We start from the raw sequence: 16,080 nt of genomic DNA, 5'->3' as shown, positions 1-16,080 counted from the left end.
GTTACCCTTGGAAAAGTGGTGGTGACCTGACTTCTTGAACTACTGCAGTCCATGCAGTGTAGGCACACCCACAGTGCTGTTAGGAAGAGAGTTGCAGGATTTTGACCCAGCGACAGTGAAGGAATGGCGGTATATTTCCAAGTCAGGATGGTGAGTGACTTGGAGGGGAACTTCCAGGTGATGGTGTTCCCATCTATCTGCTGCCCTGGTTGTCCTAAATGGTAGTAGTCGTGGGTTTGGATGGTGCTGTCTAAGGAGCCTTGGTGAATTCCTGCAGTGTTTCTTGTAGATGATACACACTGCTGCCACAGCGCGTCGGTGGTGGAGGAAGTGAGTGTTTGTGGATGGGGTGCCAATCAAACAGGAATTGTTGTTAGCTGGAGGAGCTCAATATCCAGATTTCGGAGCTTGAGCCACATCTGGAGTTGCTGCTGTGTATCCGCGAGGCTGAGAGCTGCATGGATAGCATGGTTCTTGAGGTGGTCACCCCACAGCTTAAGGATATATAAGCGGAGAGGAAACGGGTGATCGCCAGAAAGACAAGGATGACTAGGAAGGTAGTGCAGCAGTCCCAAGTACATCTTGCTCCCTAACCAGTGTTCACTGAAGGAAGTGATGGTAACTCCGGGGAATACAGCCAGTGCCAAGGCTAGAGTGGCACAAGTGGTTCAGCTGCACAAGGAGGGTGGGCAGAGGAGTACGGTCTGGAAAGCAATTGTGATAGAGGATTCTATGGTTAAGGGAACAGACAGACATTTCTGCAGCCGCAGTTTTGGTCTTAGGATAGTATGTTACTTTCCTGATGTCACACTGAAGTTGTCACTGAACTGCTGAACAACATTCTGAGAGGGGGGACTGAACAGCCAGAGATCGTGGCCCATTGTTGTACCAATGACATAGGCAGAAAGAGGGATGAGGTCATGCATACAGATTTCAGGAAGCTAGGAAAGAAATTATACAGTAGGACCGCAAAACATAGAAATATCCATATTACTCCTGGTGCTATACACCAGTGAATACACAAATGTGAGGAAAGTGCAGCTGAATATATGGGTGGAGAGATGGTGCAACAGGGAGGACTTTGTTCCTGGGGCATTGGGCCTAGATCTGTGAGGGGTGGGACCCGTGCAAGCCAAATGGGTTGCACCACCACAAGGCTGGGTTCAATATCATGGGTCAGGTAATTTGCTGGTGCTGGTCTGGCACTTATAAACCAGCTTGTAAGGGGAATGAGAACCTAAGCATAAATTCAGAAGGGAGAGAAGCAAAGCTGGAAAAAGGCAGCATAAAATTAGGAAGCAAGCATGGAAGGCCAAGGAAACAGGGGGAATTGTTCAGTGATTAGTGTAAGGTTATTACAATGCAAGGAGTCTAATGAATAAGGCAGATGAGTCGAGGACACAGATAGACAGAGAGTATGATATCACAGCTATTACTGAAATGTAGCTTAAAGGAGGGCAAGAATGGCAGCTCAGCATTCCTGGTTATAACGTTTTCAAATGGGATAAAGAGATGGATATAAAAACAGAAATTGCAATATTGGTTTAAAAAAACAATCACAGCTGTGAGGAGAGATGATATGATAGAAGGATCACCAAATATAACCATATGGGTTGAACAGAAAAACAAAAAAATGGGCACTCACTGCTGGGAGTATACTATAGACCTCCAAACAGTCAGAGGGAGATAGAAGAGTAAATTATATAGGGAAATTGCTGACGTGCAGAAATAGTAGGGCTGCAATAATGGGGGACTTCAACTATCCTAATATTAACTGGGATTACATCAGTCTAAGAGGTGTAGAGGGTACAGAATTATTAAAATATATTTGGGAGAATGTTTTTAGCCAGCACATAGCAAGCACAACAAGAGATGGGACAGTTCTGGATGTCATTTTAGGAAATGAAGCTGGGCCAATGGAAGAGGTCTGAGTAGGAGTGAATTTTAGTCCTGGAAAGGATAATTAATTTAGATTTATCATAGTTATGAAAAGGGATAAAATAGACCAAGAGTCAAAAAGTTTCAATCTGCGGAAAGGTCAATTTTACTAAGTCATGATGTGATTTGGCAACAGTGGATTGAGCAACTTGAAGGTAAGCCAGTGTTAGAGCAGTGGGAGGTATGCAAGGAGGAGATGGAGAGCCTTCAGAACAAATACATTCCTACTAGGAGAAAGGTTGGAACTCCGAAATGTAGACCCCTGGATTTCAAAGAACGTACGGAGTAGGATAAAGCAAAGGAAAGGTTCTGTTGAAGGGTCATGAGGACTCGAAACATCAACTCTTTTCTTCTCCGCCGATGCTGCCAGACCTGCTGAGTTTTTCCAGGTAATTCTGTTTTTGTTTTGGATTTCCAGCATCCGTAGTTTTTTGTTTTTATTTATTAAGGAAAGGTTATGTGCGACTAACTTGATTTAATTTTTTGAAGAGGTAACAATGAGGGTAGCGTGTCTGATGTGGTCTAAATGGATTTTAGCAAGCCACAAGGTCCCACATGACAGAATGGTGAGAAAACTAAGAACCCATGGGATCCATGGGAAAGTGGCAATATTGATCCAAAATTCTCTCATTAGCAGGAAGCTGGTGTAATGGCTGACAGATGTTTCTTTGGCCGTAAGGCTATTTCCAGTGGAGTTCCACAGGACTCAGTACTGAGTCCATTGGTGTTTGTGGTATATATCAATGAGTTAGAGTTATAGAGCGTGACAACCTTTGGCCCAGAAGCAGTACAGTAAGAATTTTGTTTAAATTTCTTTAAAATGTCTGCGGAATCTGTAATTGTTTTAAGAATGTTTGACAAGAACTTCTGAGTTTGCATCAATTGTAAAGGGATCAATTATAATTTCCTCAAATAATAAGAAATATTGGTCCATGTGATCTGGTGACCCTTGACCTGAAAGCAGCACCAACAGGAAGGAAGTTGACATACGAAAGCTGTGTGGCCAGACACAAAGGAGAGTAGTGGACAAAGGAGAGCAGAAAACACAAATTTACAAGAAGCTGTGTGTGTGTCATATGGTTAAACAGGATAGAAAGCTGAACATGGGGTGACAGCAGGCATTGTGAATTGGACAATTTTTCTGATACTGTCCAGTTTTGCCAGTTTGTCCATAACTGACCAAACCTTTTAAACAGGGCTTATTAAATGAGTCAGATAAAGGAGTCTCTGGGGAATCTGTGCAATCAAAACTGTTATGAACCTAGCTAAGGAGGTTGTGCAGCAGTGTACTGTTTAGAGTGATGACCGTCTCCAGGGACCTCAGATGGAATACAGGGGCTAGTGAATACAACTCCAGGGCTAAATCGATTGAGTGGGAAAGTGAAAGATTCTATGTACCAGAGGTTAAGCTGGAGAACTTTAGAACTGCATGTGGTGCAATTTGTCTGCTAGGAGCAATTGAGGTGCTTGTTGTTGTCTAAAATGTATCTTTGTTGTATTGGCTATTTAAAGTGAAATTTACCATTTTATTGAAGTATCATTTGCCTGTTAATTCATGTTTAATTTGCATAGCTTCTGATTCATGTTAAAGTAAAAGATACAAAAAGTGAAATCTTGTTAGTAATTCTTTATTTAAGGGTTGTTTAGTAAATTTGGTTATTTTGGTTTATGTTTCTCCCATAGGGATTGTAACAAGAGGGCATGAGTAGGAGAATTTTGCAATTGAAATGCAAATTGGTCGTGCAGTTTCAGAGTGAGGAACAAAGATGTAGACTGCAGGAAGATGTCAATGGATTCGTCTGGTAAGCAGAGAAGTGGCAAATGGAATTTAATCTGGGGAAAAAAGTGATGCAATACATTCAGGGACAGCAAAAAGACAAGAGGATACAGGATAAAGGATGGAATGCTGAGAAGTGTTCAGGCCACACGTGGAGCGCCTGGCCACAGTCCCCTGAAAGTAGCAGGGCAGGTAAGGTGGTTAAGAAGGCATATTAATGGCTGAGGAATAGAGTATAAGAGCAGATAGGTTATAATAGAATTGTATGAAACATTAGACAGACCACAGCTACAGTAATGCATACAGTTCTGCTTATCGCAGTACAGAAAGGATTTGGTCACACCAGGAAGGATAGAGGAGATTTACAAGGATATTGCCAAAAACGGAGAACTTTTCTATGAGAAAAGATTGGATTGGCTAAGGTTGCTTTCTTTAGAATAGAGGAAGTTGAGGGGAGATTTAATTGAGGTCTATTGAATTATGAGAAGCCCAGAAAGAGTGGATAGAAAAGATCTACTACTGTTAGTAGACATGCCAAAACCAGAGGACACAGATTTCAAGTAATTGGTCGAAGGATTAAAGGGAAGTTGAGGAGAATTCTTTTTCATCCAGAGGATGGTGGGGGTCTGGAACTCACTGTCTGAAAGGGTGGTAGAGGCAGAAGACCTTATCCCAGTTAAAAATACTTAGATATGCGCTTTAAGTGCTGTAACCTACAGGAGTAGGGAACAAGAGCAGAAAAATTGGATTAGGCTGCAAAGCACTTTTCCAGCAGGCACAGACATGATGGGCCGAATGGCGCCCTCTGCATCATAAATTTTCTATGCTTACATGTGTACTGAAATTCATAACAGGTAAGGAGGGTAAGGAAAGTAAACATTTTCACCATCGAAAACGGGCCATCAAATCCAAACCACAATCTCGAAGGTGTGATATTCCTGCACTTTCATTTCTAACTTGTCATCTAAAATTGCAGAAATTTACTGTTGGTGAAAATGAATAGTTCTGTTGATTTAAACAAATGTGCAATAAGTATGTGAATCAGATGACGAAATATTTAGCTAATTTGTGTGGGATTTCCTACATTCATGCAATGGCACATTAAGCACTAGCGTGGTCTGGTGAAAATAATGATCACTGAATATTCTGGAGTTTCAGGACTGATGCTACTAGATACAGAAAAAAATGGCACTTTGTTTCTTCTCTCATTTCAAATTGTTGCACCCTGGTTCATATCAAGAAAAGCCAACACTGAATTTTCACGTGAAAGTCAGTTAAATGCTGCCGGACATTTACAAAACATTCCATTTAGGGGACTGCCTGTAAATTTAGACAAACTCCCCCAGAGCCCTGGTCCTAACTTGCAGAAGACAAATGCCAGTTATCCAAAGAAAAATAGTGCTATTAGTACATAGAAACCAATAAATCAAAATACTAATTAATCATACACACAGAAAAAAATAATCAAGCAATGACTCAAGCAGACAGAAACCTAGCGCATTAATGTACCCTTTGGATATTCCCCCAGACCAATTTGAAAATCTATTAGATAGCATAGTGTCACATCTTACCAACAGGCCTGTTTGAAGAATGAAAGTAAGAAGGTAACAGTGTTTGCAAAGCAGAAGTGTTGAACTTTGAACAGGATCAGTGTCTAATTCCTCATACATGTTTCCAATAATAAACCAAGGCAGGATTCAACTACCTAAAATTCTGACATCCATGTTTCAGTGTTGTTGTTCCTCCATGTTAACAGTCAATAGAGATGTATTTTGCTGTGTGCTCATCAAGATGCAACTCTTCCTATTTCAGGCAGTGTCAGCATTAAGCAGTCCTAAGTCAGATCCTCAGTCAAGCTCCCCCTGCTCGGCCCCAACAAATGCCCAAGTTCCAAATACAGGAGAGTATGTCTATTGCCCCAGTGTCACCTGGTTTCCATTTGTCACACCAGTCACCGTATGAAATTTTGGAACGACACTACTGATTAGGCCAAACTAGGAACAGTTTTGTGCTGTAGTCCCATGATCAGTGCTGAATCTATACAAGATGCTCCTGGCTAGAAGAGAGGAAACATCCAATTTATCAATCCAAACTGGATTTGAATCCCAAGATCCGATGAATAAAGGCCAACATTAAGCCCACACCAACAGTCTTCCTTAAAGCGCATAATCAACATTAAATGTATCTTTCATTTGTATTCATATTTCAAATGTATAAATGCATAAAGATAAGAGAGGCTAGCTACTAAAGGAACAGGACAACTCCATTAAGTATATTTATGCATATTTTAAATAAACTCAGTTATAACATTGTTCTCAACATTTACATAATCCTTGCCTCACATGAGCTTTCCACTCAGTTTTCCTCTTTTACCAACTTTAGCAAATCAATTTAGGGTTAAGAAAAATAGAGAAATAAAGGCAAGTCACCATTCACATTCTGGTTCACTTACTGGTGGGGAAAGGAGGAGCGCTTAGAGTAGAAAAACTCATTTTAGAAAAAATTACTGCAGGTTAGGCCAACTCAAGGGAGACATAGCAGTATTAACAGCTTCAAAGACCCTTGATCAGACTGCCACCAGCAGTAACCATAATGCTGATAGTGTCAGTAGAAACACAGCTGACACCACTACCTCTTACATAACAACCCAGGACATTACACATCTAGTTTCAATCTGAGTGTATTTTTACATTTAGAGATGTTCCTGCTGCAAGTGTTGTTTTTCTTCTTCAGCAACTTCCTCTTGTTTTTGCTACATCATGATTTTATAATCCCCACACTGTGAAAAATGGACATGTTGAAAAATCTCTACATGACTCACACACACTGACTTGAATTTATAAGAGATGAACAACATCACAATTCTGAAAGTTTGCAGTTGCAGTCCTCAGATTGACATTTCTATCATCAAGGCACAAAATGTAAAAAAGATTAGAAAGCAAAATGTGGCAAATGTTGGAAATGTGAAATAAAAAACCAACAATACTGGAAACATACAGATCATGTGGAGAAAAAAGATGTGCTAAAAATTTTGGTGTGGGCCCTTCTTCAGAACGGAAACATAAGAGGCAGACAGGCATGTGAATATCTTGGCTGACCAGCTCAGTTTCCAGCATATTCTTCAGACTACAAATAACTATTATTGCTATGAACTTACCACTTCTACAAGAAGTTGAGTGTCTATCCTGGTTTCCTAATCTCATTATATACTTCTCAAGCTAAGTTAAAAAAAAAATCAAACAGCAGGTGAAACACCCAATTCTCATGGTACAGCAGAGGCGGATTGAAAGGTAATCATAAGTTTAAACATACTGCATCTTCTACCTCTCATCTTATTAGACACTGCAGAAAATTGTTCTATTTCAAACTTAGCCAGACCTTACAAAGACAAAAGGCAGTTCAGTATAAACATTTTTGATATGGAATCTGTAGAGGCAGATACGTCATGATGGCCTTTTTGGAATCAAAGCAAACAGAAACATAGTATTGGTTAAAGACACAATTCTATTTTCAAAATAAGGAAAATAGCTGCAAGCAATTACAAAGCCTGGACTAGATGCCTGTATCATTGGGAATAGTCAAGAGCCTTTATTATTTTTTCTGAGATTGCCAGCCTTTTGTTTTTCATTGTTTTTATAATTTTGATTTGTACAAGTTTACATTGCTTTCTCAAGACATGGTTTAATAGAGTACAAGCTTTTAATATAGATATCACAGCATTTGTAGGTACAGGCCAGGTTGATTTTTAGTTAGATGATTTCCAACCCCATATCCACTCTATCCAATTTCCACCTCCGTAAGATTGTCTGTCTCTACCACTGCCTCATCCAAGTTGCTGCTCATCTATGCCTTTATCACCTCAACTCAACTATGTCAATTCCCAACTCACTCAACTATTTCAATACTCTCTTGGCTGGTCTCCCACCTTGCACCCTCGATAAGCTTGAACTCCAAAACTCTGCTGTCCACATGCTAGTTCACACCAAGTCCCACTCACCCATGTCTATCAACCTACATTAGGTCCCATTCCAGCAACAGTTCAAATTTAAAAGCTTTACCCTAGCGTTCAAATTTTTCATTACTTCACCCACCCTTCCTCATCCCTGTAGCCAGTGTTTGCTCTAAGCTGCATGCCTGTGCATCTGCGCAACAGTTCCATCAAGTGCTGCACACTTAATTATTACAACCATACACATCCTGATGGTTAAAGGAGGTTTACTGCCCACAAACAAAGAGCTAGTAGACTGTCCCATGACAGGAAATTAATGGGTGAGAGCCCAGTCTGTTGTAATTAATCAGGTGGAATTAAAAGCAGAAATCCACTCCTCTCAGTTCCTAGGGCCAGAAGATATCACTTTCCTCAGCACCTCTCCCACTCCCCGCCCCAACCCTCCCACTCACCCCATCCCGCTCTGACTCTCCTGTTTGCATCCCCTCTCATTCGCTTCCTCCTTCTTGCTGCTCCTCTCCCAAGCCATCACTCAGTAAGGGTTCAGAAGAGGGAAGAGACCAGCAAGAGGATCAGGCTGAGGAGCGGCAAGCAGGAGGATTAAGGCAGGAGTCAGCAATTCGAGAGGTGAGGCGAGTTGGGAGAGGTGAGAAGCAGGAGGTGGGAAGCAGCGAGTAGGAGGCAAGTTGAAAGAGTTAGTAAGTTATTTTGAGTCAGTGAGTGGATCTTTGGGCCAGTTAATACCACTGCTGCAGCAGGTTTTGTGGAATCATTAAAGGAAGATTGATCCCAAAGACATCTGACATATTAAAACACAAGGACATTCCTAGGGAGTTTGTGAAAAGTTTTGGATTCCTAGCCCAGACCTCCAAACAACAATGCAAATGTTCTTGTGAGGTAATCTCACGGAACCTTTTAAAATGTGCAATTTTCCAAATACTACTTCTCCTCAATTCACTTTTGTATGCATTTGACAGTTTATTTTAAAAACGGTGAACAGCACTATTCAAAGATTTTTAATCTAAAAAAACTATGGTGGAATAAATGCCACTACATCCCAAAAACCCTCAGCAGTCATTCTCCCTCCCTAGGATTCCATTCTCTCTTCACAATTTTCTCTTCCCCAGTTCCTAGATGTAGTTCTCACCCTTCAATTTTCACTTAATTTACAGGAACACTGTGTCTCTGACTTTCACCCTACAGTTCACAGGAGCCAACCTCTCTCCAAATTCACAGACACTTTACCTCTGCCTGATTATGTTTGTTGATGTGAAGAAATTTTTGAGCTCACATATTACTATTCACAGGAGTTTTTAGGAAAGAAAACACTCAAAAAGCTGAAAAAAATACAAGTTGCCTTTTCCACATTTTCTACCAATTCAAACCTCCTCAGCTCTTTCTATTTTGAGCTGGTCAAATTGAAACAAATTATCTTGTCTGTCTTGTCTTGAGACATTGCTACCAATTCAACTTTTCCTCTGTTAAATAGCTAAAATACAAGCTACAAAATAAAAACTAACTAAAATACCTTTGTTTGTCGTATACGTAAATGATTTGGAGGAAAATGTAACTGGGCTAATTAGTAAGTTTGCAGACGACACTAAGGTTGGAGGAGTTGCAGATAGTGAAGAGGATTGTCAAAGGATACAATGGGATATAGATCAGTTGGAGACTTGGGCGGAGAAATGGCAAATGGAGTTTAATCCGGACTATTGCGAGGTAATGCATTTTGGAAGGTCTAATACAGGTAGGAATTATACAGTAAATGGCAGAACCCTTAAGTGCATCGACGGACAGAGGGATCTGGGTCTACAGGTCCACAGATCACTGAAAGTGGCAACGCAGGTGGATAATGTAGTCAGGAAGGCATATGGCATGCTTGCCTTCATTGGCAGGGGTACTAAGTATAAAAGCTGGGAAGTCATGCTGCAGCTGTACAGAACCTTGGTTAGGCCACACTTGGAATATTGCGTGCAATTCTTGTTGCCACATTACCAGAAGGATATGGAGGCATTGGAGAGGGTGCAGAGGAGGTTTACCAGGATGCTGCCTGATCTGAAGGTTATTAGCTATGAGGTGAGGTTGGAGAAACTTGGATTGCAGGGGCAGGGGCTGGGGAGGGGGGGGAGTATTGCAATCAGTTGAGGTAGCTTGGGCTATTAAGTTTAAAGAATAAAAATTAAGGTGTCAGCTTAGACCAGTGGTAGCAATCGCCTCCAAATTGTTGTGGATTGAAGTCTCACTTCAGGGTACATAATCAAAATTGACTTTTCAGTACGATACCAACAGAACATGACATTGCAATATCTGTTATCTTTTGGATGAGTCTTTAAACCAAGGCATCATTCATCTTTTACTGTAAACATAGAAGAGCCTGTGGCATTATTTTAAGAGCAAGGAAGTACTCCTGACATTCTAGCCAACATTTATCCTTTAGTCAACACCAAAATGAGATTAAGTGGTTATTTATCCCACTTATGTTTGGGTCCTTGCTGTACACAAGTTGCCTTTCACGTGTGCCTATAAAACTGTGTCTGCACTTCAGAACTAATTCAATGGCTATGAAGTGCTTTGTTGTGGACTGAAGATGTAAAAGCTACAACATATAGAAAAGTTCTTCTCTTAATTGAGAAGCCCAAAGCAAGGGAGAGACCAACGCAACCTACACTCAAACCTTTTTCTCTCTCTCGTATTATCACAAACAGGACTTGAGTAAATTAATCATCTCAATCTACATGGGCAAAAAAACTTTTATGTGCACTTTCATCAGGCTTAAAAACATTGCTAATAAACATTTGTAATTTATATCCTAAATCATTTAAGAATAGGACTTTATGTTACAAAATTACAATGGAAACATGGTACTTATTCAAAAGGAAAAGGAAATTGCGCATGTTCAGATTTATTCAGTCTACATTTTGATTATCAATATTGAGTAATACCAAGAAGATAACAGAGGTTTGTTATGTGTGCAAATACAGAAACCACAGATAGATACTGCAATTGGATACCTGACACCTATCTTACAAATGTATCCTTTCACTTTGTTTATCCTTTTTCAGTAGAACCAAATAGCAGAAAGTGCCCACTTCTGAATTCTTCAACCTAATAGTCCATAACAAAAATTGCACAGTACCAGTTTTGACGGTCTTGAAGTTTAAGGCTTGGTGTTGACAGTTGCAAGATATTTACTGCTCTCATTTTATGGTCGTGACTAAGTAAAACTCTTGAGGAAAACGTAAATTGAAAAGTACTCTTCCCCAGCGTACACTTCAAAAGTATATCTCAAAGATCCATGATTTTCAAATGTGTTAAGTATTGACCATTTCAGATTGCCATATGAAAGTAGTCGTTATCTAAGACTATCTTAAATTATTTTACACAGAAATAAAACAGGCAGTGCAAAACCAAAAAGGTTCAAAGTCCCTACAGTAGAAATTATTTTCTCAAGCTGCAGTAAATAATTAGCTCATCGGCTCTTCAAATCTGCAGGCAGAATGAAGTATGCAAAGTTTGCATAGTTAAATTTTCAAAATAAGTTAGGTGCTGCCTAGGAACAAAATTCCAATCCTACTTCACATGTGAGCATTAGGCCACCCAAAGCTTACTTGAACGAAGATCTCAATAGCAAAGTTATAAAACCTTCATGGATGTCACAAATCTCTGCCAAGGTTTCAGATTTCTACAGAAATTATTTAAGATACGTTTGAATCCAGGGATCTCTCTCCCCCCTGTCTGGCCAATCCCTTCCTAGCCACCTTTTCAGTTAACGAGAAATGCCTCTGGCGAAACAAATTTAGCCCCCTGCCAAAAAACAAGTCGTGCAGCAACGAGGGGACACCCACCCATGACTTCGCAAGAGACTACCACGCATTACAAGCAGCCACTTCATCCTTCCACGTCGTTTGGCATTGCACCTGCATGAGAATACATCAACACCCATTCTACCTCAAATGTAATCATAGCAGCAGCCAAGTTAATGGGTGTGTCCCATACTGGAAACTAGATTTCTGACAGTTTGTTCGATTCAGCAACCGTCCCTTGAAAGCTATCACTGTTAAACGTATGTCGGTGATCTGATAAAAAGCCTTCCTATGTTCAGCCATGTGTGACTTTAACCTCTCAAATTGCATCAGAAAGTTATGAACATTCAAACATACCTTTAGAGACACTGACTCCAGTCAAAAAATATACAAACGCTGGAAATCTGGAATAAACGACTGCACAGACCATGCAATAACTCAATTCGACTTTTCAATAAAATTGTCACGTACAGCAATTCCAAACAAGCCTTAGTTTACACACTAACAAGACTCAAGTGTAAAGGACCAGTGCCACCAGTTACTTACTGTATATTTACTGCAATCCTTAGTGCCAGTATTAAGGGTCATCAATTCTGTCTTGCCGAAGGGAATAATCGATCATTGTTCAAAATGAGGTATTAATTTTGCACAGGTAAACATTAACTTCTGCAATATGGTTCGCTTGCAGCATTATCACTGCAGGCTTGAAGCATTTTAATCTGCACATATACTTAAAAGTGTGTGTCTTCGTTTAAAAAAAACTTACGTAACGTCTCAACTTTTTCTCCGGTGGAGATTTCCTCAGCCAGCCGTTGTAGACGATATCGCCGCCGCTCATCTTCTTGCTCGCAATAAGGGCTGCAAATGACGATGGAAGACCAGCCGGGATCGTCTCTCTCAAACCCAGCCCAGTAAGTATGAAGCAACTTCCCAGCACAGCCCAGGTACTCTTTTCCTTCTCTCTCTCTTTCCCCAGTTCCCTGTTCAAGCCTGAGGGGGGAAAAAAAGAAGCTGCACTCGGCTGATGGTGGGACACACTTGGCTGTGAAGTGGTGGAGTCTGACTCTCCCGCTCTGTCCTGTCCTGTCCGGTCCGGTCTGGCCCGGCCCAGCCCAGCCCGGACACTCTCGCGCACCGCAGCTCCCTGGGATGACTGACAGCTCTGCTCCCTCCGGCTGCCTGCCGTCTGCAGACTTTTCCCAACAAAACTCACCGACTCCAACCGATCCAACTATTCTGTGACGTGCGCGACGTGAGCTGACGCGAGCCACTGTGTCTGTGTCTGTGTGTGTGTGTGTTTGGGGGTGGGGGTGGGGAGGAGTCCGCAAACAGAATTATGGGATTTGTAGTTTTGTTTAAAAAAAAAACCCCTCCCCGCTGTTTTCCCCACCCGCGCATCGGAAAGTCTATCTGCAGCACCGATCCCGCCTCCTCCAGCTGCCGCGCGCGCCGGGGGTGGGTGTCACGGCCGCGCTCTTCCAATCAAAACGGTGGAAGATTTTTTTGGGTGGGTGGGTGGGAGGGAGGATGGGGGGAGTTCGGTCACTGGTACGTATTGAGCAGGTTTAGGGACTGGATCGGTGACCCTGGGTCTCCCTTCAGTGCTGAGCGTCCGCCGCAGTGTGTGAAGCTACACATTGTTACCAGGAAAAACAGTGCCATCCCAGTGGGTCAGTCAAGGTTAGAAAACTACATTTCCCGGCAGTGATGATGTTCCCAGCGCCTGGTCCCAGGAACCCATCCCGTTTCACACCCCCCCCCCGCCCCCCCCCCCCCCCCCCCTTTGAGGGGCGGTTGGGGGTGGGGGGATCGGGAAAACTCAGTGTTAGATTTCAGGTGCAATAACATAAAAAGTGATCTATCCGGAATATAACTAATTAAAGTGCCCTCGGTCCGATTCAACATTCGTCGATTAACCTATCTTAACATTTAAAACAAAAAGGATTTTCAATTTTTTTTTCATATCCCTGTGAAAGGCATAAGTGAACTTTTTTCTTCTCCTTTCTTGGCAGCAGTGTGAGGTTGCTATGCCACCCTGTCTCCCACTATTGAGTTGTGTCATGAGAAAATCATTATGCTGGCTGGGAAAGGAATCCGCGGAATGCAGCACAAAAGATCCGAGTGGATTCCTGGAGCTCGCTCGAAGGTGAAACTCCCTCCGAATATGAGTGCGGAGTGGAAAGTCACAAGATCAGAAGGTAACCACGGCGATGGAAGGCCTTCGTCTAGAGAGAGAAAAAAAAATTTAAGTTCCCCTGTCCACAAATAAAATTAAAGAGCCTCCTCGTGTACCCGCCCCCCCCCCCCCCCCCCCCCATGCAAACAAAGGACTGGTTTATCTGGTTCGGCAGTTTTTTTCCCCCCAAAACTGATCCGATAGGCATACTTGGAAGGAAAGAACAACACAATTAGCTGGCTTTTTTTGTACATATTTAGTGATACTGTTGACGAATCATGGGCTGAACGAGCTGCGGGGCTGGAAAAGAGATCTGTAAAAGGTGGGACAACATTTTGTTTTCATAAAATAGCGAAGTTACTGCACACACTAGAGTGTGCCTCATATACAATAAAATTTGTTGCAACACCAGTGTGTGTTTCTAAACAGCATAGCCACAGTGATTCTTTAATTGGATGATCAATTTCTGCATTTCAAATTGTTTCGACTCGCCCATTTAAAATAAAGTTGCAACGAATTGTGATGAGCTTACGAGATGTTTTGTTTAACTGGAGTGTGCTGATGACTTCATCGGGGAACTGGTTGGAAAGATCTGCTGAGTCAGACTATGCAGGGGAGCAAAAATTGACATGTAAGGTAGAACTGAAAGAATGCTGAAACGTCTTTCGGTTAATGGATACCTCTACTGATGTTAGTCCAACTCTTTCATGCTGCCAAATTCAATAATTGAGCCACTCTATCCCAGGGAATATCATCAGCATTAAATCTTCAAACAGATAATAAGTAGCTTTCACATCAAGAACTGAAATGACAAAACTCTTTGGATAATGTTATCGCAAGGGTTTATATTTATATTACTGGTAAACTATTTAAACATAATGTTAACAGATGGAAAGATTATGAACTGATTATTTTTGCATTTTTATACAAATAAAATCATTGGAATGGACACACATTGAATGTTTTGCACATGTTTGGGACCCCTTTTACTAAATAAAGGTGAGAGAGAATTAAACATTTAAAACAAATTAACACCTTGGGTCAGTATCTAGGGCTCCTGTTCAGATATACTGCATGACCCGAACAATAACTTTCCTTCATATGGCGCTTTTAACATAGTAAGACATCCCAATGCATTTCACATGAGTGTAATTGGACATTTTCAACTGCATTGTCATAGCATTCAAAATTCTGTATGAGAGAACAACAAGAATTAAGGACTGGACATGACCCAGATTTTTGAACTGTGGAAAGACATGGATAATATTTAAGAAAGCAGGTTATTTAATTTAAACAGTAGAATTAGAAGACACTGTATATGAGTTGGCAGGCCTCAAAGAAAACAAAAAATCACAAGAACCTTCATCCCTTCAGAGCCATAGATGTATGCAACAAAGTCAAATGAAAAGCAATGGGTGTCATTTCAACCAATAGATAAAAACATAGCTTGGGAAATATGTCATAAGAAGAGTTAAAGATAATGTAATACTCTACAACATAGGTTTTTCAAACTGGAATCATTGGATATTGGGCAGTTCACGAAGAAATCCCCAAGGTTATCAGATATCAACCCAACTGATATCAGATTTTGGTTTTTGTTTGTATTTGTTGACTATCAAAGTCATTTTGCTACTATATAATAATAACAATTTTAGAGCTTTAATTAGGATATAGCAATAGAAATGATCCATGGCACTGTTTTCCCTTGAGTAGCTGACAAATCTTTCAGACAGAGAATCCATCAATAATGAAAGTGGGTCCCTGGGACTATGCCAATATTTTCATTGAAATCCTGCACAGCAAAGTTTGAAAATCACTTTTCTAAGGGGCACAATAGTTCCTGAGCTCCTGTGTTATGAAAAATAATTTGTGGAGTGCAATCAGTTAGAATTAGAAAATGTGAATAAGAAAGTTATATATATATATTCTAGAATTTTTACTTCATTAAGGTAGTTGAGATGAAGGGCGGAATCATCCCTCAATTGCACTAGGTGTGGTAGTGGGCATGAAAAATGACATTTTACACGGCAGCCGCAATGGTGGGTTTTCACACCGTATCCGCTTCTGGCCCCATTAGTTATGCAGCCCCATGAAATTCACCGTCTCACTGGCGGGCAGCCTCTGAATTGCCTCGCCGTTTTCTCACTCTTGGTGCCATTCCTAACCATCAACCCTGCACACAGTTCTCAATGCTTGCAGCCCAGGATTACTCCAGTGAAGACATGGCCCTGAAAGCCAAGAAGAGTTCAGTGACCCATCACTGGAATGCCTTTTGGAGGCCGGTCTTGATGTCCTCTACCCCCACTCTGGCTGCAGGAGATCCAGCAATCTCACCATTCCAGCTTGGGAGGCAATGGAAGTGGTGATCAGTACCAATGCTGCAGAGAAGAGATTGGCCATCCAGTGCAGAAAGAGGATGAATGATCTCATCTGTGCC

General features: G+C 41.3%; 1 protein-coding gene across 4 annotated transcripts in view; it reads right to left on the bottom strand.

The window, feature by feature from the left end:
* The window catches only part of gab1 (GRB2-associated binding protein 1), a 222,751-nt gene extending 210,021 nt beyond the window's left edge, over positions 1–12,730 (bottom strand). For 2 of the 4 annotated variants that reach the window (XM_041190706.1, XM_041190770.1), the window contains exon 1: positions 12,234–12,729. In XM_041190706.1, coding sequence (XP_041046640.1) covers positions 12,234–12,305 — 72 coding nt within the window. In that variant the 5' untranslated portion in view covers positions 12,306–12,729. Of the gene's footprint in view, positions 1–12,233 lie in introns of all 4 variants that reach the window. The other 2 variants (XM_041190745.1, XM_041190735.1) reach the window with 2 other exon arrangements.
* Positions 12,731–16,080: the final 3,350 nt, after the last annotated feature.

This window comes from Carcharodon carcharias, chromosome 1 (genome assembly GCF_017639515.1).
Source record: "Carcharodon carcharias isolate sCarCar2 chromosome 1, sCarCar2.pri, whole genome shotgun sequence".
NCBI lineage: Eukaryota > Metazoa > Chordata > Chondrichthyes > Lamniformes > Lamnidae > Carcharodon > Carcharodon carcharias.
Note: the sequence above shows the minus strand (reverse complement) of the source record. Positions and strands in the feature narration are given on the sequence as shown.